The following is a 19,181-nucleotide window of genomic DNA, read 5'->3' as shown; positions in this document are numbered from 1 at the left end:
AACTCTCGACGCTCAACGCCGCCTCAAAAGCCGCCCGCCCCTTTTTTTTCCTTCTCTTTTTGATTGCCTCCATTCATCTCTCAACCCAAACCCATGTCCGCCTGTCTCCGCGCCCATCTCCACAATCCCAACTCCACACGTGTTTCCCCTCTCAGTGCTGGCCCATTTGTGTCCCGTGTCGATGCAGATCCCGCCCGGAGACATGAGCCCAACGCCACCAGAAAAGGAAAACCCGCCCGTCACCGACGATATTGACCCGCCCCACGAGGATGGCAGGCATTGCGACGTCTCATCTGGGACGTCTGATGTTGAGACGGCCAGTCGGCATGAGAGCACCGATGACGCCCGGCAAGAAGAGGATAGCTTCGAGTTGATACAGACCGAGTCGCCTCGGGACCGGCCTGGGATCCGAGGCCGCCTCTCCCGATTTCTCGGTAGACCTCTCTTGAGACGGCAAGAAGACAATGCAGACAACAAGCCTCCCATGAAGGAGACGTCATCCCCAGTTCCAAGCCAGGCCGACAGCCAACATCGCGTCCAACAGCCTTCAGCGGACATCCGTCCAGGACCAGGCGTCCCCGAAATCTCATCGCCAGCAGACCAATCATTGAGCACCAAGGCCAAAAGAAAGGAACATCGTCGTCCCAAGCCCTCCAAGGGGTCAGAATCGGGAACACTTTGGCCAGAGTTCCTATCAGAGACATCAGTGAAAAGCGGGGCAGAAGACATGAGCGAGTCTCTCAAACAGCCAGGCGAACATTCGCCGAGTCCTCCCACAACGTTACGCCGAGCCGTCTCGACACCCAGGAGTGGGGAGGGCACCAACGAAAGCTCATCCGGCGCAGAGGATGAAGCCGTCCAAGAAGCCGAGGATCCTTCAAGGAGAGTCCAGAGGCTCATGGTCGACAAAGTCATGTCTTCCTTCATGGGCTGGCTGGACACGAAGCTGAAAGTCAAAGACGAGGATGGATCACAAGAACCAGAGGCACTGCTCCGACAAGTTCCTGCTTGGCCCTCAACCAGTGCCTACGAGTCCAGGCTCCTCGCCGCCAGCCCCGTCGGAAGGGCTGGGGAACGACCTGAACTAGGGAGTGCGCCACTTTTTTCGGCGACCAGTGAGATTGACTTCATGTCAGACGACTCCTCGACCCCGGCTCGTCGTCGTATTAGTCTTCGGTCCAAATCGGCCCTCTCATCAACACCGCCACCACCGCCCCCGCCGCCATCACTGCCAGTATCAAGAGCACAGAGATTGATCCCTGATCAGCAAAAGACAGGCAAGGCAGTGCTTCTTCTCTCCAGGGGCCGCCCACCGAAACCCGAGTCATTGGAAGCTGCTCCGCCCTCACGTTCCTCGGTTCAACCAGCGAACAACCATTTGGGAGCACCACTGGGGAGATCATCGGCTTCTCAAGTGGTGCCAGCAGCAGCACCAGCACCAGCACCGCGGTCCAAAAGACAAGCAGCCCTGCCGTCGAAGAGGCGAACTGCTCGGAAAAGATCACAGGTTGTGAGTCCCGCGTCGCAAACACATGGTAAGAGACCAGGGAAGCACGACCGTTCAACGGATGGGACGAATGAGGAGAATGATGAGGAAGATAATGACGACGACGACGACGACGACGACGAAGACTTTTCGCCTCGGGCAAAGCTTCCCAAGGTTCATGAAGACGGGGGAAACGGAGCGAGACTTGCCTGTCCATTCTTCAAGCACAACCCTCGCAAGTACAAGAACCAACGCCCGTGCTGCGGGCCGGGCTGGGACCATGTCCACCGCATCAAGTATGCTGCGTTCCCGCCAGAGCGTGAGCATTGGCCGCTGACAAGCCATCAGGGAACACATATATCGCAAGCACTCGCTTCCCAGGTTCTCGTGCCCGCGCTGCTGTCAGCCGTTTGAGACCCAGGCAGACCTCCAAGCACACGCCCGCTCGGCAGACGCCTGCGAGGTCCGCGAGCCGGAGGCTCTGGACGGCATCACTCAAGACCAGGAGAAGCGGCTTCGCTCGCGCAAGAAGACGTCCGCAAAGGAGCTCACAGAAGCCGACAAGTGGACGCAGGTGTACGGCATCCTCTTCCCAGACGTGAGGGAAAGGGAGATCCCATCGCCATGTAAGTCGGAGCTCATGGCCCCCAACCCGTAGAGTCGGGGGGGTTTTACTGACCAGAAGGCAGACTACAACACCGAAGACGCCGAGACCAACTTGGGGGGCTACGAGGACTACCTGCGTCGCGAGCTTCCGCCCTTGGTCCGCCGACGGCTCGAAGCGGAAGTCGAGCGCGAGCTCAGCTTCGTCGAGGAGGGGATGAAGCAAAAGGTGATTGACATCGCCCGGAACCTCCAGCTCGCGCTCTTCAAGGGTTATCAACAACTCGAGAACCAGGAGCGCCATCTTCTGGGTCCGCAGAGTGTCGAAGCGTCGGCTTCCCAGACGGACAGGTCGACAGCCTCCTCCACAAACGACACGTCGCCATCGACCATGACAACTAGCGGCACGACGCCGGAGATCCCCGATCCCTTGGACATCTTCAACGCCGACGCCATTCCGGACTTTGAGTTTGATTTCCTCTCCGAAGTCACCTTTCCCGAAGAGAAGGAGCCGAACCTCGACTTTGGGTTCACGCAGTCGTTCGATGCCCAGCAACCTGCCACGATCCAGCCAGGCATGGAACTGCTAAGTAGGCAGCAATTCAGCTTGCCACAGTACGGACTGGAAGATTATCAAGATACCCGAGGTCACGTTAGGGATGCTGGAGCGCTGGGTTACGCTCCATGATTTATGAACTACTTATTCCCACTTTCTCTCATAAATGCGTGATACGTGATGGTTACTACACATCACCATTGTCCAACCACTTAGGTACCTACCTACCTAGGTACCTTGTCAAAACAGGCTGATGATGCCCCTTCTGTGTGAGGGCCTGGAGTGAGTGTGGCTTTCAGGGCCTTTGGAACGTGAGGCTTGTAGTGGCCTTGGTGGCCTTGGTGGCCTGCTTCAGTGCATCAGATGCAATGCGGAGCAAAAGCGGAGTACGCAAGAGTACCTAGGTACCTGAAGAAAGAGCCCATCTCGCAGTTGGGGGGGGATAAGACGATGCCCCCCCCCCCCCGAATTCTTCTTCCCCAGTTCACCTCAAGCCACCGACGTTTTCTTCCATGCCTACCTACCTGCATCAGCAACCATCATTTCACGAGATAACTGTGTTGAACCAAACTCCGGTCGTAACTCGTACCAACCCTCATTACAGCCGTTGGAACCAAGCCCAAGTCAAAGAGTCGCATTGTCTGACAGCTATCGGCGGTGTGGTGTTCTCCGTAATCCGACTCGGAATCCCGGAGAGTGAGATTCGGGGATACGATGGGGGAGGCAGATGCGGAGGAATGGCAGATTCGGAAATATGGGTGCCCGTTTTTGCTCCTAAAGCCGCGCGACCTCTGGGCGACGCTGCTTCTGGCTGGTTACACACGCGACGGCACCATCTGTCTGATTCGAGGAGGGATGCCATACTTGCATAGCTTGGTATCGCTTTCGTCAGGCGCCACGCCACTTTCGCATTCCAACGAATGCTGACGTTGAACACGTAGCGTGCCTTGCGATGCCTTGTCCCTGTGAGCCGAGCCGGTGGTGGGAGGGTCAACCACGAGCATCGCCAGTCGTACGTCAGCCAGTTCTATAAAAGAACAGGTGCCGCGGCCTCTGTCGACAGGATTCAAAATGCAAACATAGGAGCCCAACACTATCGTAAATCCAGCAAGATGAATGACGTACTGAGAAGCGCTTTCCCCCCCAAGGCCAGCCTCACAGAGGCCAACTTGCCCGACCAGAGCGGCAAGGTAACGTAACCGTCGTCCAGAATGCTGTCCCAATGGCGCAACTCACACACCCCCCCGTAGGTCTTCATCGTCACCGGAAGCTCTGGTGGCTTGGGCAAAGAACTCGCAAAGATCCTCTACTCGAGGAACGCCAAGGTGTACTTGGCAGCGCGGTCTGAGACGAAGACCACGGCCGTGATCAACGAGCTGAAGGAGTTGTACCCCCAATCCGCTGGCCACTGCGAATACCTGCACCTGGACCTCAGCGACCTCACGACCATCAAGAAATCCGCCCAGGAGTTTCTCGCAAAGGAGAGCCGCTTGGACGTCTTGTGGAACAACGCGGGCGTCATGACGCCGCCTCAGGGGTCCAAGACGGCCCAGGGCTACGAGCTCCAACTCGGCGTCAACGTCCTGGGCCCGTTCCTCTTCACCCACTTCCTCCGCCCGGCGCTGTCGACCGCCGCGAGAGCCGCGCCAAAGGACTCGGTCCGGGTCGTCTGGCTGTCTTCGGGGTATGTGACCGTGGCGCCCAAGCCGCCGATCGACCTCGGCAACATGGACTACGCAAAGGACGAGAGCGCGACGACGAAGTACACGAGGAGCAAGGCAGGCAATGTCGTCATCGCCGCCGAGTTCGCGAGACGGACGGCCGGCGAGGGCATCATCAGCGTGGTAGGCGACCTCATGACTTTCTCTCGGCGAGCGGGATCCGGTGTGCTTACCACAAGAAATGCAGAGCGTGGACCCCGGCATCTACATGACCGACCTGCAGCGGACCATGTCGTGGCATTCGAAGATCATTGCGGTAAGACATGCCAAAACGAAGCGACCGACTATCCGACTAAGGGGTCCCCGGACCTGAGACTGACTGGTTCCACGCTTTTGGTTTAGAAACTCCTCTCCAGCGATCCGAAGAATGGAGCATACACTGAACTCTTCGCTGGTCTAAGTACAGCAATTACCGGGGCAAGCAACGGAGGCTGGGGTAAGTGCCACTTCGATCTCGGGCTTGAATGCGAATGCCACCAGCTGGTTCTGACTTTCCCTGTAGTTATTCCTTACGGTCGGCTTGCATCTGGCCGGGCAGATCTTCTCGACGCTGAACTTGGGAAGAAGTACTGGGAGTGGGTGGAGGAGCAGGTCAAGCCGTACATCGCATGATGGGTTCGGACTTGCGAATTAATGCCTTTTTGCTTCAAGGGGATATTGTAACACTAGAATGGTCATAGATTTCATTAAACTTCACAATGTTTTATGACGCCTCCAAGGGTGATTGATGTCCTCTTGTCCATGCAGGGGTCTCATCGAAGAGCATCGGCAACAGAGGTCACCTCCCAGCATTCCCAGCTCATCTCATCGTTGTTGATCTGTCCCGGGACACGGCAAGGCAGGCGCTCCCTCCCTATGATATTGACATACCTTAGACCGACGTCTCAGTCAGTTCATAGGCCAAAGTGAGCGTCTGGCAGTTTTGCACAAAAGAATAACAGGATTACCATGATCAAAACAATGTAAAGCTGGCAAGAAAAACGACCTATTGCGTTGTTGTCACTGAACCCAATATCTAACTAATCATGGTGAAATAGAGGCAATCCTTGAGTATCTTGTAAAAGACAGTGTACCTAAAGGGGAATTGGAGGTCATACTTTCTCCGGACATTTGACATCTGCCGATTCGATTGAAAACCGGTCTATGAACGGTTCCTCCGGGTTGATTCGCATCCATCTTCTTTTCTCGGGACTGCACTTTGCAACAACTACAGAGAACACATCTTCAGTCTTGGTTCACACTTCCCAACGCCTTTGCCGTGTTGGTCGAGTTGATGCTGAAGCCTTGTTCCCCTCTTGCTTGTTGCTTCATCCTCCATATCACCATATCACAACTTTCCTCTTCTGTTGTCCTCGCCGATCTTCAAGATGGGTGCCAGGTCGCTCTTTGAGATAGACTCGAAGAGACTATCGAGACCACCATCCCGTCGCCTCTGCTCCTCTCTCTCGAAAAACTCCTCTGCCGTCTTGATCCTGTTGGGGTGGATCTCGTCCAGAAGCGCATAGTCCCGCTTAATGACCCCTTTGTTACCCGCGGAGTGCGACCACATGGTCCAGAACCCGGAAAAGTTTTGCTTGATCGACATCGTGGCCGGGTCCGCCGGGTCCGCGTTGTATCCCGCCGGTTCGTCAGAGATCGGAAAATAGTCAAAGTAGACGTCGGCGGGTGTATCGATGTACTGAGCCGGCTTGCCTGTCACCTTTTGAAACGCCGATGCTAGATCGGCATAGTGGATATGGTCGATCGCGACCTCGAGGTCCATCCCGTCAGACCTGTCGGGATGGTCGAAGAGCCAGCGGACATAGTGCTCACAATCATCAAGGGCGACATGCGGAACCGCGCCGTCACCGAGCGGAACTCTCCAAGTGACGACTCCGTTCTCGACTCGCGGGGTCATGATCGTCTTTGAAGAGACGGTCATCTCAATGTACGGGCCCGTGGTGAAGATCGCAACGCCCATACTGTTGCTCTTTCTCTGTTGCAGCATCCACTCCGCCATGCGACCTTTACCGTCGTAATGTCCGCATCGGAACTTTGGGTTGTAGCCGCTCTTCTTGTAGCCGTAGTCGAGGTTGCCAAAGACGAAGAACTTGATTCCCAGCTCGACGGCGAGCTCGTATGAACGGATGGTCCAGTACGTCTCCGCCTTCTCGCCGCAGTTGAAGCCGTCGATGTTGACAAAGGCGCCCCAGCACCCCGCAAACCCTTTGCGAAGGTCGGCCTCGTTAGCAAACGTCCCTTCGACAAATTCGACGTCTCCGAGCTTGGCAAGCTGCTGCGCCCTGGCAGAGGTTGAATCACGGGTTAGGACGCGCAAGCTGTAACCGCCTTCGTTTGTGAGTCCGCGGCACACAGGCAAGCCTTGGGCGCCAGTCGCACCAACGACGAAAATGCGGCGAGTGGTCATGATGTGGAAGTCGCTCCTTATAGGCTTAAATGATTTCTTGAAACGAAGATTTGGCACTCGGGGATATAGCTTGTGAAAGGCATGCGACTAAATAATAAATGTATGGTTTGGCTTGGGCGAATATGTATTCTTGCGAGCAGGACATGGCCTGCTCTTATATGTTGCTGATGTGTAACTTTTTGTGCTTCTTGAACTGCGTCTATTTAGTCGGGACCATTACCAAACTTCATCCGTATTACCAATGAAGGCTTTGACTACCGAAGCCGTGATTAGTTATCATGATGGGCAATTTCTGATCAGTCATCTTCAATTGTCAATGCGGCTGTGCTCGAGCCTCGAGTGTCGACCGCCACAGCAAGGTACTTGTCCAGTCACTCTACCACCTCTTATTTACTTTCTTTGTCTTGTTACAGGTGGTATTCCTTTGGATCGGCGACCTTGACACCGCGACGTTCCCAGACACTATCAATGTTCATGTCCTCTTTCCCACTACAAACGAGTTAGAAGGAAGTCTTCGGTACACCAGTGTATAAAACCACTTACTCGTCTCGCATCATAACGGTAGGTTCCGTTTCCCCCGCTGCAGAATTGGGGTTTCTGAAGACCATGTTCTTAATCTGGACAATCAAAAAGCATACGTTAGTCAACGCCGCTGGGCTGATGGTTTCAGAGGGGTCCTTACCAGCCCCAGAGAGAGATGAATCCCCGGAGGAGTGACTAAGAGGTTCTCAGTGGGCTCCCGACCCTCTACCATGGCGACGATGTTTTTGGCGACTACCTGCGCCTGCGCAGCGCCGGGTCGGGCAGCCTTGTGTGCTCCGCTGTCGGCGATGTCACCAGCGGCAAACAGATTGGAGTAGGCCGGGTCCTTGAACTGGAGCGTGGGCCGCACTTTGATAAATCCATTGGATGGGTTAAGCAACGGAGCGTCGGTGCTCGGCTCGAGAGTTTTGACAAATCCATTGTTGGGTGTTTGTCCAGTTGCGGGGATAACCAGATCGGCTACGATCTCGCGGCCATCTGTGAGCTTCAATACACCTTGTGTGCCATCGGGAGGGAGCACGGCGCGCGTTCCAGTAATGAGCCTGTAGCCTCGGAGGTTAGCAATACATCTCAGGCAAGGTATGTATGGTTCACTGACTTGACACCCAGCTCGCTGAACCGAGACTTGATGATTTCGTCCATCTTTGTGTGGTACAAAGGCATCAAATGCTCCCGAGAATGCACAAGGGTGACCTCCTTCGCAGGGTACAACTCCTTCAGATCGGTAGCCATCTGAACACCGACGGCGCCGCCTCCGACTATGACGATAGACGAAGCCTTAATGACGGAATCTTGGTAAGATCTGAGATACTCGACCGAAGACAGTTTGTCGTCGTATGGCATAGAGCCGGGTGCTTGTAGCCGGGTGCCGGTGGCGACAACAAGGTAGTCGAATGCAATTTCGGCCGACCCCTGCCAGGGCCGATCAAGAACGACGCGACCACGGTGGAGAGATTCAGCGCGAGCCTGGATAACTTGATGCCGCGAGGCGTCGGGTGATGCCCCGAAGGCTCCGGTGTATGGAATAAAAGCCTTGTGCTCGTATCTGGGCACAACGGAGAAACGAGGCTAACGGACCGTCAGTTGTCTCTACACGCAAGATGTCACTCTCTCGGAATGACTCACAAAAACAAACAGGTGGTGGAAATGGCTGTGTGGTTCAACGAGCAATATCTGTAGCACAGGGGGTGATGCGTCAGCAGCCTCACTAGTAGTCCGTTTCAAAGCCTGCTCACACGATGAGATGCTGGCAATGCAGCTGCTAGCTCTTTCGCCGCAGCCTAGAGTTATGAAATTAGCGATATGCATTTCTACGGGTCATTCAAGGCAGGGAATGAGAGGAGGACATACAAGTCCGACATAGGAGCCGCCAAGAATGACGACGTTTTTGAGTGGTTGAAGCATAGTATTGAGTGAATGAGCAACTAGCAAGGGATGATGTGAATGTCAATAGAGTAACAATCAGTTCAAGACAGAATGAGGGAGGCCGTGGAAGAAATAGGTGCACATCAATGCGACACCCCCGCTTATTCAGTGTCGGTTTTCCTCTCGGCCGACGCGTAAGACCGTGATCGGGGCGATAACGGGAATCCTGGCTCAAGGGGCTGATGGGACTTTGGGCAGCTCTTAGCTAACCGCCTTTCCCACGGAAAGAATGCTTTTGTTGGTTGTCTTTGTTTTATGTTAGAAGTTAGAGGGGAAGGGAAAGGTTGATATTAGACGACGTCTTGCTACTATTCTACCAGTCAGAAACCAATACAGTATCTCTATTCAACTCCCTCTCTAAGCAATCCCACTCACTAGGCTGTTGGTAGAGACGCAGCCAAGATCCACCATTCACTGCTACCCCATGTTGGCCGTTGCAGCCGTCAGAAAGTCTAAGTGTTGTCAATGACTCGAAAGTCCGAGAGGGGCCCAAGCGTCGGCGCCGTTCGACGCCGTTGTGTGCCGTGTCTGCCGAATCCTACGAAGCCTAAAAGCCCTCGGCTTTTTGCTTTTTCGGAGCCACATGGCTTCTACGTAATTTGCCGAGACACTGCGAACAGTTTGGCATATGTCCGAGATGTTAAATATAACAAAGCGCGGGGGCAAGCGGAAAGGGAATTAAATCAGAGATCAAAGACTGCGTTTTTGCACAAATCCTGCTACAGCATGTATGTTCCGACTCATTGACCCTTATCTGCTAGGACTCAGCCCGTGAAACTCGTCATTTTGGGACGTGCCATGATACGACCTCTCCATTGTCTCCCTTACGCGTTCCAAAGTCGGCAAATTGTTGGTTTCCTCTGCAACCCCGTCGGTATTCCCTCGTCCATCTGTCAGTTCCGATGCCGATCGAGGGGTTTGCATCATTCTCAACCAGACATACCACTGGACAGTGCTGCCGGTCGAAGTTTGATGCATGGAGGAAAGAGTCGCTCGCGCCGCTTTACGCTGATGTCAAAGTTCTTGTGACGCTTTATGAAGCATGCTTCCGCTGCAATAGGACTTTCGAGTTGAATTTGAAGGCTCGGCGTCCTTTTTTCGGGGCAATAGCATTCAGCACAAGTGCGCAGTCTAAACACCTATTGCCCTGAGCTCATGTGTATACATGCCCTCAGGCTCCAGATCTCCTCTGCGCAAGCCGTAGAAAGGCCACGAGCTCCTGCTGCCTAGACCCATCTGCAATAGCATTTGTTGCCCGGGAAAGGGAACCTACCGTAGACAGCTGCCGCCGACTTACCCAGGAAGTGAAAGACAGTGTGACACGAAACAAGGCCATATAAACCTAGAATCCACAGCCATGAGCGTGGAGGTAATTAAATTATGCTTTGTTTTGGAAAGTCTTCATGTCTCGACATCTTAAGAGTCTGAAACCTACCTAACATGCTACTTCGTAAACCATATAGCTGGATGACAGATCATAGCCGTTGTTTTCCTTTCGCTCTTCTTAGTAAACCCTTTCTAGGAAACAGTGAACACTAAACACGCCCTGTAGAAGTAAAGCTTGTATGTTTCCCTTCAATTTGTAGCCTTTCCTCATTGCGCATCATAACAGCCCCCACACTAAGCATCTTGTTCATGAACATTACCTGTTAGTCTCAGCTCCCCTATGCCTCGCTGGGAACCGACCTCGATGTTTCAAGGGGAAACCCACTGTCGTCATCAGAATACGAGCTCTGCATTTAAAACCTGGTTTGCTTGCGGAAACTGAATTGAACTCAAAGCTTACTATCTAGGAGTTTACGATCTTGGGCCATTGGTCATAAGAACGAGACGGCCATATCACTTGCCCAACGAGACTTGACCAGATTCACCAAGGTCCCAATTTTAAGTCGTAGGAACGCTCGCCCATGTCCGGAGCACTTCTGCCGGGAAGCCAGATTTTTAGAGCCTCATATATACTCGTCTTCGGGGCTGGAAGCGCGCACCCACATACCCGATATCGTAAACAAAAGGCCTATTCATTCGGTCATGTGTTTCCTATTCTAATGGTTGATTCTGAACAACTTGGCGCACCTGTTTTTGTAAGATCAAACCAAAGTGATCGTCGACCTGGAAGAGGCTAGCTCTTCGGTTCCAAAGTTCTTCGCATCCCGCAACATCATCCCGATCCTCTTCATGCATCCCGGACGATCATGGTCGGGAGTGACGAGTAGCGCATGAGCCGTTCCGTGCTTGCGCTCTGGGTCAGGCTCTAAGGGATGACCATATACGAAAGCAAGGACGACGGCATACACATCCTTCGACTTGAAAAACGTCTCGGCTTCCTCGGACCTCCCGTCCATGGTGTCGAGCATCTCATGGACATCGTCGGCCCATCCGTTGCTCCGCAGTAGCAGGTGGCCTACGGGTCCCTTGTTTTCAGACAGAACCATCTTGATGAGGGGGGCCTCGAGCTTGATCCAGCCGTCTTTGACGCGACCGAAGGGATTGTCGCCGTCTATCTCGACTTTTGCATCGAGAACCTGGGCCTGGGGCTCTCCCTCGGCCAAGAAGCCCGTGGCGGGTACGCCGTCCACCGCTGCCCAGGACCACGACGGAGCGCGGTACCCCCCGGGGGCAACTTTGCACGACAGGGGCTGCCAGCAGAGGCCCTCGATTAGCGATTTTCGCCAGAGGCCGGCGAGATACTCGTCGTCGAGTATCTTGCTGAACGTCTTGGCCACTCCAGAGATGGCTGGCAGCTTGTCCGCCGGGTCCGTCAGCTCGCGCGGGCCATATTCCCAAAGGATTTGTGGCCATGACCGCAATGACGAACCGGAGCGGTCCAACCCCTTGTGGAGCTCTGCATTCCTTTGCGTAACCTTGTCGACATGGGCAATGACGTCCTCGTCGGGGTTGATGCAGGGAAGCCGGTATGGTAGCTTGACGCCCTCTTCGGACTCGAACCCCTCCAGACACTCCCAGTACAGCTGCTCGCTCCCGAAGTGTAGGATACGACGAGCGAGGGCACGTTCTTGGAGACCCCAGGCTCGCTTGGACAACGGCTCATCTTTCATCTTCATGTGATACTCGGGAATAATTTCCTTGTCAAGGGGGACGACCGCTGCAAGAATGTATCCGTCGTCTGTGCCGGAACCGCCACGAGAAAGCTGGAAGTAGGACCTTGGTTTCCGTGCTGAAAGAAGACCACCGTTGACGTCAGACGATTTTGTGGCGGCGAGAGTCAGATAAGAGTTCGCATAAACGGCGGCCATTTGGGCGGACTCTCGTTCCCAATCCTTCAAGTCGTCCTGGCAGATGCACAAGCTATCAATCCAAAGATACCGGACTCCTAGGGTGCGGGTCATGATCACGGCGTCCCGAAGAGTCTGCGGAAGCGCCTCGAGGCTGATACCCTCTTTGTGGGCGTGTAGAGTCTCGCTGGTTGTCGTGAAGTGTTTTGCCCCCTGTCCCCAGCAGTAACTGAGGGTTATATAACGGTCGCAAAGGTCGGAATCCGGCTCGACGAGTTTGATGGTGGAGGAGGCAGAATCTGCGGTGCCAACATCGAGGAGACGAGTTGGCAAAGACGACTTGTCGCGGCTATGACAGTGTGGGTGTTCGTTGCATTTCTTGAGCCAGTTGGTGACATGGTTGAGAGTCGTCTGGTCGGGGACCTCTCGCAATACGCGGTCTCGCGAGCCGGAAGAGCGAGGATCATCTGTCATATCGTCTTAGCTTGGGGTAGCAGCCACAGTAGGATAACTCTCACCTTCATCAGAAGCAAATACGATAGATGCGACGGGCACCAGCCAGTTGTCGCTTTCCCATGAGCTCCTAGTAACAACCCAGAGACCATCGCCACTTCTAGTACCCTCGGACTCGGAGCGTCTCGTCAGCCACATATCCCAGCTGGGCTCACACTGCATCACCCCCAATCGCGGCTGGGGAAGGGTGGCAATCTCTTCGATTAACGCATTTGCTTCCTTTTCGACCGCCTGGCAGAGCTCACATCCGCCAGATGCAGCCTTGCAGAGACTGTCCAGATCAGCATGATACTGAACGCCGAACTGCTTGAGCGGTGTGTCCTTCTTGTGAAGGTCGCGTTTCAGAACCATGTGGTGAAAACGAGGATACCCGCTGAGAGTCCTTCGGAAGTTCTCCTGTGGGAACGGAGGGAGGTTCTCCAATGGTATGGAGGTACAGAGCTTGCACAAAGGCATGATGACCGGCTTCAGATGCCTCGCGAGGGATTCCGATGCGGACAGGTGGTGTAGCCGGTGGCATGTAAGCTTAAAGTTGCTTGCAATTCGCAGGGGATAGCGTTGTTCTTGATTTAAATAGTTGGCACACTCACAGGGTTTTGTACGTCGATGCAGCCTAGAAGTGGCGAGATGCGATGGCAACCTATCTTGACCTGCTTATGGGGGTTGATGGTCTGCTTGGTTCGCAGATCAGGCGGCCTCGAACTGATCCTCCAATCTGCCTGAAGTCAGCAACTTACTTATGCGCCTGAACTCGACCACACCCACTGTGACGTGCGGAGACCATCCTTCAAACCCTCCAAAATCTCTTGGCCGTCATCCTTATTCATACTAGCCGACTGCTGACGTGGCTGCCTTACTGTTGGACAAGACCCGCCTGTACAAGGTGCGAACCTGAGAAGTTGACGCCTGGAATCGTAGTGGGGAAATTTATTCCAACGCATGGGAAGGTTGTCCTCTGACAGGAATACATTTGGCGTTGTCAGCTTCTTTGTGGCCAGTTGAACGAGTGTCTCAAGCTCCATGTCATGCAATTCCACTGGCAAAAAGGCTGCAGACTGGGGAAGGGACTTTGGTATCGGCGTGATAGCTCTCTCGCAGTGAATGGAGGTCTACTGTAGAGCTACAGATGCATCCGTATAAGTCAGAGAGAGGCACTTCGACCGCCCCCCCCCCCCCCCCCCCCCCCCCCTTGTCGCATCTCTAACCCTTCAGGCGAATGAAGCCCTTAGGTGTGTATTCTGAGCCTCACCTCGATAGGCGTCGCCGGATCGTTGTGAAAGTCACAACTCGTATACGCGGGTCAAACCATCCATTCAATTTGCTAGAAAAGCTTCCTGAATATGTTGACACTAAGCCAATTGAAGCTGGGTTATGTTGATGTCGATGGCAATATGGCACGGGTCATGGCTCGTTTGCTGGGTCAAAACAGGAGCGGAACTCGTGATCCCAAACGAAGGTTATGCATCCGGATCAATACCGCCGACATGGAAAGCCAAGGTGTGCGACCATATGAACCTTTACGCAGCCATGCACTCGCAACATCCTCGGAGCCGCCAATCTAGTCGTCATGGATATGGCTAGTTACGGTCGCAGGGAAACAAAATTCGTGGTCGACGGGAAGTCTGTCCGGGACAGTAAGCAATCCTCCGTTGGCATGGGAGCGAGCTCACACCGTCGTGATGGTTGACGATGGTCGTAGAATCGAACTTCAAAAGGACCGGCTTGTCGTGCCCGGTCCGACCCGCGAGACCAGCAGTCGGGCGCTCCCAACACGTGAATCCTGTATGAGGACTCCAAGACTGGCTGGGTTCCATACGTGTTACAACGATACGAAAAGTTAAAAGAGGTCAGAAGCTCGCTGGTCGGCCCAAGAGTCCGGCAATCATGATCCAAAATGTGCTTTTCGTGTGATTTAACGCTTTCAATTCCTGCTAGGTATCAACAATTGCTATCGTACATGTGCGTGCATCGGTGGCCTATTTCTCAAAGCGCTTGGCAACAGTCTTCCAGTTGACAACGTTCCAGATGGCGTCGAAGTACTCGGCCTTGCGGTTCTGGTACTGCAGGTAGTAGGCGTGCTCCCAGGCGTCGATGCCCAGCAGGGGCTCGAGGTTGCCGGTGACGGGGTCCTGGTTCGCGCGGGTGACGACGCCGAGGGTGCCGCTGGTCTTGTCCTTGACCAGCCAGGCCCAGCCGCTGCCCTGGATGCCGGCCAGGGAGGTGTTGATCTGCTTGCGCAGGGTGTCGAAGGAGCCGAAGTCCTCCTTGATGGCTTGCTACGAAGGATGTTAGCATGCCGTAGTGGGGTCTGGAAAGTGTGGGGGATGCAAGGACGTACAGCCAGTTTACCGTCAGGCTCACCACCACCGTCTCTGCTGGCGGGGGCCAGGTTCTCCCAGAAGAGGGAGTGGTTGACGTGGCCACCACCATGGAAGTTGATCAGAGGAGCCTGAGCGGCAGCCTTGGTGAAATCGCCCTTGGCCTTAGCGTCCTCGACAGTCTCGAGAGCGGTGTTGAGGCCGTTGACGTAGGTCTGGTGGTGCTTGGAGTGGTGGAGCTCCATGATCTGGGCCGAGATGTAGGGCTCGAGGGCGCCGTAGTCGTCTGTGTAGGGGAGAGAAGCACCCCGTTAGCGCAACTGCATTGACGTCTAGACGTGCCTGCCGAGCAGAAGGCGCTACTTACAAGAGATGTCGGGCAGAGTAGCCTTGCCCCGGACAAAGCTCGTGCTGGCCATGGCAGCGGCAGGCTTTGCGGCACCGGCACCGGCTCGCAGAGCGGTGCGGAGGACGGGGGCGGTTCTGAGGAGAGTAGAAGACATTTTTTCCGTGTTTCTATGTCTTGTGTGTGAGTGTCGACGCTATTCGATAAGACCAGACCAGAGAAACCAACAGACAAAGAAAAGGGTGGGATTAGAGCAGTTGAAGTACCTTTGGAGGAAAGATCAATTGATTGAGGTTGACAAAGGGCAAAGGTGTGAGTGGGAGAGTGATGTCAATTGCGGGAGCGTCGGTGTCGGCTATTACGTGAGGGAGCTCGGATCTCCAGAAAAGCTGCCCCGGGTTACCGAGCTTGCTGCTGCTGCTTGCTACTTCTTGCTGCTGCTCTGGCCGCTCGCTGGCCAGCGGCTTCAGTGGTTCTTTGCTCTTCTGCGAATGAAAGAAGAATGTCGTCATCCACTAAAAAGGTGGAGAGCTTCTACCTCGAGGATTTGGAAAATAGGCTCCCCCTTCGAACATTCTTAGGTAATCCACCGCCTTTGATTGGTCGTCTCCAGGCTCTCCTTAAGCACCGCCACAGATCACCATCCACGTGTGGCTTGTTGAGTTGGCGGGGGGATAGTCCTAACAGTCGCGTGTGCATCGCTTGCAGCCAGACGCGACAGGTTTCGCCGCAAAAGACCACCAAGTCGCATGTGAGGACTGACTGATTCTGCCATTCCTGACCCAACAGAGAGACATCGCTCGTCGATATACCTACCACAAATAAGCCGTCATGTCTTACTACGACATTGACGCCATTTTGACAGACGCAGAGGTACGGTCACAACTCAATTTCCGTCAAGCCGAACACTAGCACACAAGCACGCTTTCTTTCCCGCCCCAGCCATGTGATGATGGTCGGCGAGCACTACCAGCTGATTCACAACCCCAGAAAGTCCCCTGCAAATTCGAACTCGATGTTCCCGACCTAGGATACCTCGACAACAACCCCTCCCACGCCCTAAAAGCAGGAACGCAGATCACGTTGCCGCTCTGGCTCGCCGAGATGCTCGCCCTCGCCAACACGGGCACTGCCGAGGACTCGAAAGCACCGGTGACGCTGAACCTGCCTCCCGCACTGTCACAACAAGTCGTCCAAGCCTTGAAAGCCGATCCGCGGGCTGTTCCGGTCAGGGACCAGAGCGCCCACTTCTACGGCCTCGGTACGCGCATCCTGGACCTGTTCGACGAGCGAGAGCTCAGCGAGGTCATGCGAAAGACCTTTGTGGCACGGGCTTCCGAGATTGCTTTGCACGCCCGGAAAGGAACCGACGACGGCATCGGCGGCTCCAACGAGGATTTCCTCCGCGGCCTGGACGAGTGGGAGCGCGGCCTCTTCCGCAAGGCACACGACGGCACTAAGGCGTCCAAGGAGTGGATGGACAAAGTCAAGAAGCACTGATCGAAGACATGCTCATTTCAATACACTATCCAGTGCAAATCTCGCGGAAGGGTGTGCCAGGATGCAGCACGGATCCGGTCGCTCTACATCGCCAACACAGGGGTCAGGTTGAGCAAGTCTATCGCACTCTGACTTGACCGACGGCAGGCACATGTCGCGAACAACTTACCGTATGCCGTCACTACAGCATAGCTGATGATAGACACGCTGAACCCACTGCCGCGCGCCCCCGATGCCGCAATCCAGACGGGGTCGGCTCAAGCCCGGAGACCGAGTTGACTTGGCCCGGTTTGGTCAGCAAGAAGGTTGTGCACACGACTGCCCTGCGCTATTGCCAACAAGGACAGCTATTCTGGAATAGATGTCAACGCCTGAGCAAAAGCGAGCTTGCTTGGGGTAGGCCGAGCGTGAGGTGGAGGATGGTGGACTGGTGAGGGGGGGCGAGAATACAACCTCGCGCGCTCGGTCTTACAGGAATAAAGCCGAAGTAGCACGTTCCAATAACCAACAAGTAAACCCCGCGGATGGCGAAAACCTACGGGCCTTATCGGATCATTGACTTGATGGGATCTCTTTCTCCTATCATGTCCGACTCCCAACGGTTAAACGCATGAGATACTGGCCAAATACGCATGTCATTGTATTACCTCCATCCGATAAATAGGCTTATCAAGGCGGGGCAATTTGACGAGATAACAAATCGCTGGTCGTCGGCGGCTTCCGACCCTCCACAACACATCGCCGCCACTTTTGTCTCTGACAGTCCCTGTTTTATTCTTTTTACTGCCACCTACTACTTAATGGACGTTCCTGAGTCTTTGTTCTGCCATCTTGACTCCTGAGTAGAAGACTGTCGAAAGCCAGCTGCCACGTGGAACATCGCCAGCAAAGAATCTCCAGAAACAGCTCGATACGATTTCTATACATACCAAACACCGACAATGGCTATCTCTCAAACCCCTTCTCGGGTATCCGTCCAGCCCATCGTCCCTCCACAGGGCTCGGCTGTCGACTTTGGAGCCGTTGTCACCAATGTTGATATTGAAAATCTCACCGGTAAGACTGCATGAAGAACGACAGCATGATGAAAAAAAACAAGGCAAATGATGTTGCACACGTAGTGGGAGAATACCCGTACAATCGGTAACCTCCTTTGGTAAGCTTCGCTCTGGGTGCTCGCAGACCCGACCAGAATAGTTGACTGACGGGCCCTGCAGATGCCGATTTCCATGTCATCCGTGAAGCCCTCTTCCAGCACCAAGTCGTCGTCATCAAGAACCAGGGCCATGCCTCCCCGAAAGCCCAGTTCGAGATCACGCAGAGGTTCGACCCCGACGCTGGTGCCTCGTACGGCCACGGCAAGACGGTCGACGCGAAGCGCTCGATCCTGCACCCGGACCTCAAGACGATACCCCATCAGCCCCAGGTGCAGGTCATTGGCAACGGCTTCGTGGAGGAGTACGAAGGCCTGAAGAACATCCGGCTCAGGCACCCGCACCACCGCACATTCCACGCCACCACGATCCCAGCCGAGGACGACCTGGACTTCACCCGCTTCTACCGCTGGCATATCGACGCCGCGCTCTACGGCCTCGCTCCGCCCGTCGCCACCACCCTGCTCGCCGTCCGTGTGCCCGGCGGCCGCACCCAGACGCTCCGCTACGACGACGGCTCCGGCGACGAAATGACCGTCCCGCTAGGCACCACGGCCTTCGTCTCGGGCTACGCCATGTACGACCGGCTCACCCCCGAGGACCAGCACTTTGCCCGCACGACGAGGGTCGAGTACGCCCCGCACCCCTACGTCTGGATGAGCAGCGCAAAGTCCCGCTCCGACGGCCTCGGCCTCGTGTCCGAGGGCAAGGAGGTCCCGCTCGGCGACCTGCCGCCCGTCGAGGAGGACAAGATTCAGGTCTTGCCCATGTGCTGGCGCAACCCCGTCACGGGCCGGCTCGCGCTGCAGGTCCACCCGTCGGCGGTGCGGAGACTGCACCTGGCGGACGGCGCCGTGGTCGAGGACCTCGCCGAAGTCCGTGAGATTGTGCACCGGCTGCAGCGACCGGGTATCGCGCCCGGGAACGTCTACGCCCACGACTGGGAGCAGGGCGACTTTGTAATCTTCCACAACCGAGGTGTGATTCACTCGGTCGTCGGTGCCTTTGCAGAAGACGAGGTTCGCTTGTTCCGGCAGTGTAACATCGCTGCCAGTCGGCTTCCCGAGGGGCCCGTTTGAGCGCGCACTGCGGGCTGTGTAGTAACCTTGTCGGGGGGGTTTTTGGTTTTATTTTTTGAATGTTTTACCTAGCCAGGTCATGGTATCTATCCATAGATAGCTTAATGAAACCTTTGTATAATGGAGTTTACCCAGCCTCGTCTCCACAGTGCATTCATTGTCCATACCAAACCCAAGATGGCTTGAAACTCTATCAAGTAGCATTGTCACCGAGATAACCGATAGACTTCGTCGTCAATCACCCTCGTGACGAGCTAAGCCATCCGGACACCGTGGGGGGGGGCTTCATGCATCCCA

At 55.0% G+C, this 19,181-nt stretch overlaps 8 protein-coding genes across 8 annotated transcripts; 4 read left to right on the top strand and 4 right to left on the bottom strand.

The window, feature by feature from the left end:
* Positions 1–100: 100 nt before the first annotated feature.
* Positions 101–2,796, top strand: CDEST_05982 (uncharacterized protein). Its single transcript, XM_062922141.1, has 3 exons — positions 101–1,782; positions 1,835–2,112; positions 2,176–2,796. The coding sequence occupies exons 1-3, from the start codon at positions 182–184 to the stop codon at positions 2,775–2,777; spliced, it is 2,481 nt and encodes an 826-aa protein (XP_062778192.1). The 5' UTR covers positions 101–181; the 3' UTR covers positions 2,778–2,796.
* Positions 2,797–3,140: 344 nt separating this feature from the next.
* Positions 3,141–5,077, top strand: CDEST_05981 (Putative short-chain dehydrogenase/reductase SDR, NAD(P)-binding domain superfamily). Its single transcript, XM_062922140.1, has 5 exons — positions 3,141–3,835; positions 3,896–4,489; positions 4,554–4,622; positions 4,709–4,802; positions 4,869–5,077. Exons 1-5 carry the CDS (start codon positions 3,758–3,760, stop codon positions 4,976–4,978), a joined length of 945 nt encoding a protein of 314 aa, XP_062778191.1. The 5' UTR covers positions 3,141–3,757; the 3' UTR covers positions 4,979–5,077.
* A 616-nt stretch (positions 5,078–5,693) lies between these two features.
* On the bottom strand, positions 5,694–6,773 carry CDEST_05980 (Putative NmrA-like domain, NAD(P)-binding domain superfamily; the record flags this gene model as incomplete). The annotated part of the gene is made up of 1 exon (XM_062922139.1): positions 5,694–6,773. One exon carries the CDS (start codon positions 6,771–6,773, stop codon positions 5,694–5,696), a length of 1,080 nt encoding a protein of 359 aa, XP_062778190.1.
* Positions 6,774–6,888: 115 nt separating this feature from the next.
* Positions 6,889–8,818, bottom strand: CDEST_05979 (Putative FAD/NAD(P)-binding domain, FAD/NAD(P)-binding domain superfamily). The gene is made up of 7 exons (XM_062922138.1): positions 8,667–8,818; positions 8,552–8,596; positions 8,442–8,489; positions 7,915–8,384; positions 7,456–7,858; positions 7,317–7,390; positions 6,889–7,262 (listed from the first exon to the last, which is right to left on the bottom strand). Exons 1-7 carry the CDS (start codon positions 8,718–8,720, stop codon positions 7,181–7,183), a joined length of 1,176 nt encoding a protein of 391 aa, XP_062778189.1. The 5' UTR covers positions 8,721–8,818; the 3' UTR covers positions 6,889–7,180.
* A 1,755-nt stretch (positions 8,819–10,573) lies between these two features.
* On the bottom strand, positions 10,574–13,067 carry CDEST_05978 (Putative heterokaryon incompatibility). Its single transcript, XM_062922137.1, has 2 exons — positions 12,493–13,067; positions 10,574–12,441 (listed from the first exon to the last, which is right to left on the bottom strand). Exons 1-2 carry the CDS (start codon positions 12,941–12,943, stop codon positions 10,829–10,831), a joined length of 2,064 nt encoding a protein of 687 aa, XP_062778188.1. The 5' UTR covers positions 12,944–13,067; the 3' UTR covers positions 10,574–10,828.
* A 1,309-nt stretch (positions 13,068–14,376) lies between these two features.
* CDEST_05977 (Putative manganese/iron superoxide dismutase) lies at positions 14,377–15,522 on the bottom strand. The gene is made up of 4 exons (XM_062922136.1): positions 15,418–15,522; positions 15,173–15,321; positions 14,826–15,091; positions 14,377–14,763 (listed from the first exon to the last, which is right to left on the bottom strand). Exons 2-4 carry the CDS (start codon positions 15,306–15,308, stop codon positions 14,464–14,466), a joined length of 702 nt encoding a protein of 233 aa, XP_062778187.1. The 5' UTR covers positions 15,309–15,321; positions 15,418–15,522; the 3' UTR covers positions 14,377–14,463.
* Positions 15,523–15,737: 215 nt separating this feature from the next.
* CDEST_05976 (Putative GINS complex, subunit Psf3, GINS subunit, domain A, GINS complex, subunit Psf3 superfamily) lies at positions 15,738–17,398 on the top strand. Its single transcript, XM_062922135.1, has 2 exons — positions 15,738–16,024; positions 16,142–17,398. The coding sequence occupies exons 1-2, from the start codon at positions 15,983–15,985 to the stop codon at positions 16,649–16,651; spliced, it is 552 nt and encodes a 183-aa protein (XP_062778186.1). The 5' UTR covers positions 15,738–15,982; the 3' UTR covers positions 16,652–17,398.
* Positions 17,074–19,006, top strand: CDEST_05975 (Putative TauD/TfdA-like domain, taurine dioxygenase TauD-like superfamily). The gene is made up of 2 exons (XM_062922134.1): positions 17,074–17,707; positions 17,869–19,006. Exons 1-2 carry the CDS (start codon positions 17,593–17,595, stop codon positions 18,882–18,884), a joined length of 1,131 nt encoding a protein of 376 aa, XP_062778185.1. The 5' UTR covers positions 17,074–17,592; the 3' UTR covers positions 18,885–19,006.
* Positions 19,007–19,181: the final 175 nt, after the last annotated feature.

The sequence above is a fragment of the Colletotrichum destructivum genome, chromosome 4 (assembly GCF_034447905.1).
Source record: "Colletotrichum destructivum chromosome 4, complete sequence".
Lineage (NCBI taxonomy): Eukaryota > Fungi > Ascomycota > Sordariomycetes > Glomerellales > Glomerellaceae > Colletotrichum > Colletotrichum destructivum.
Note: the sequence above shows the minus strand (reverse complement) of the source record. Positions and strands in the feature narration are given on the sequence as shown.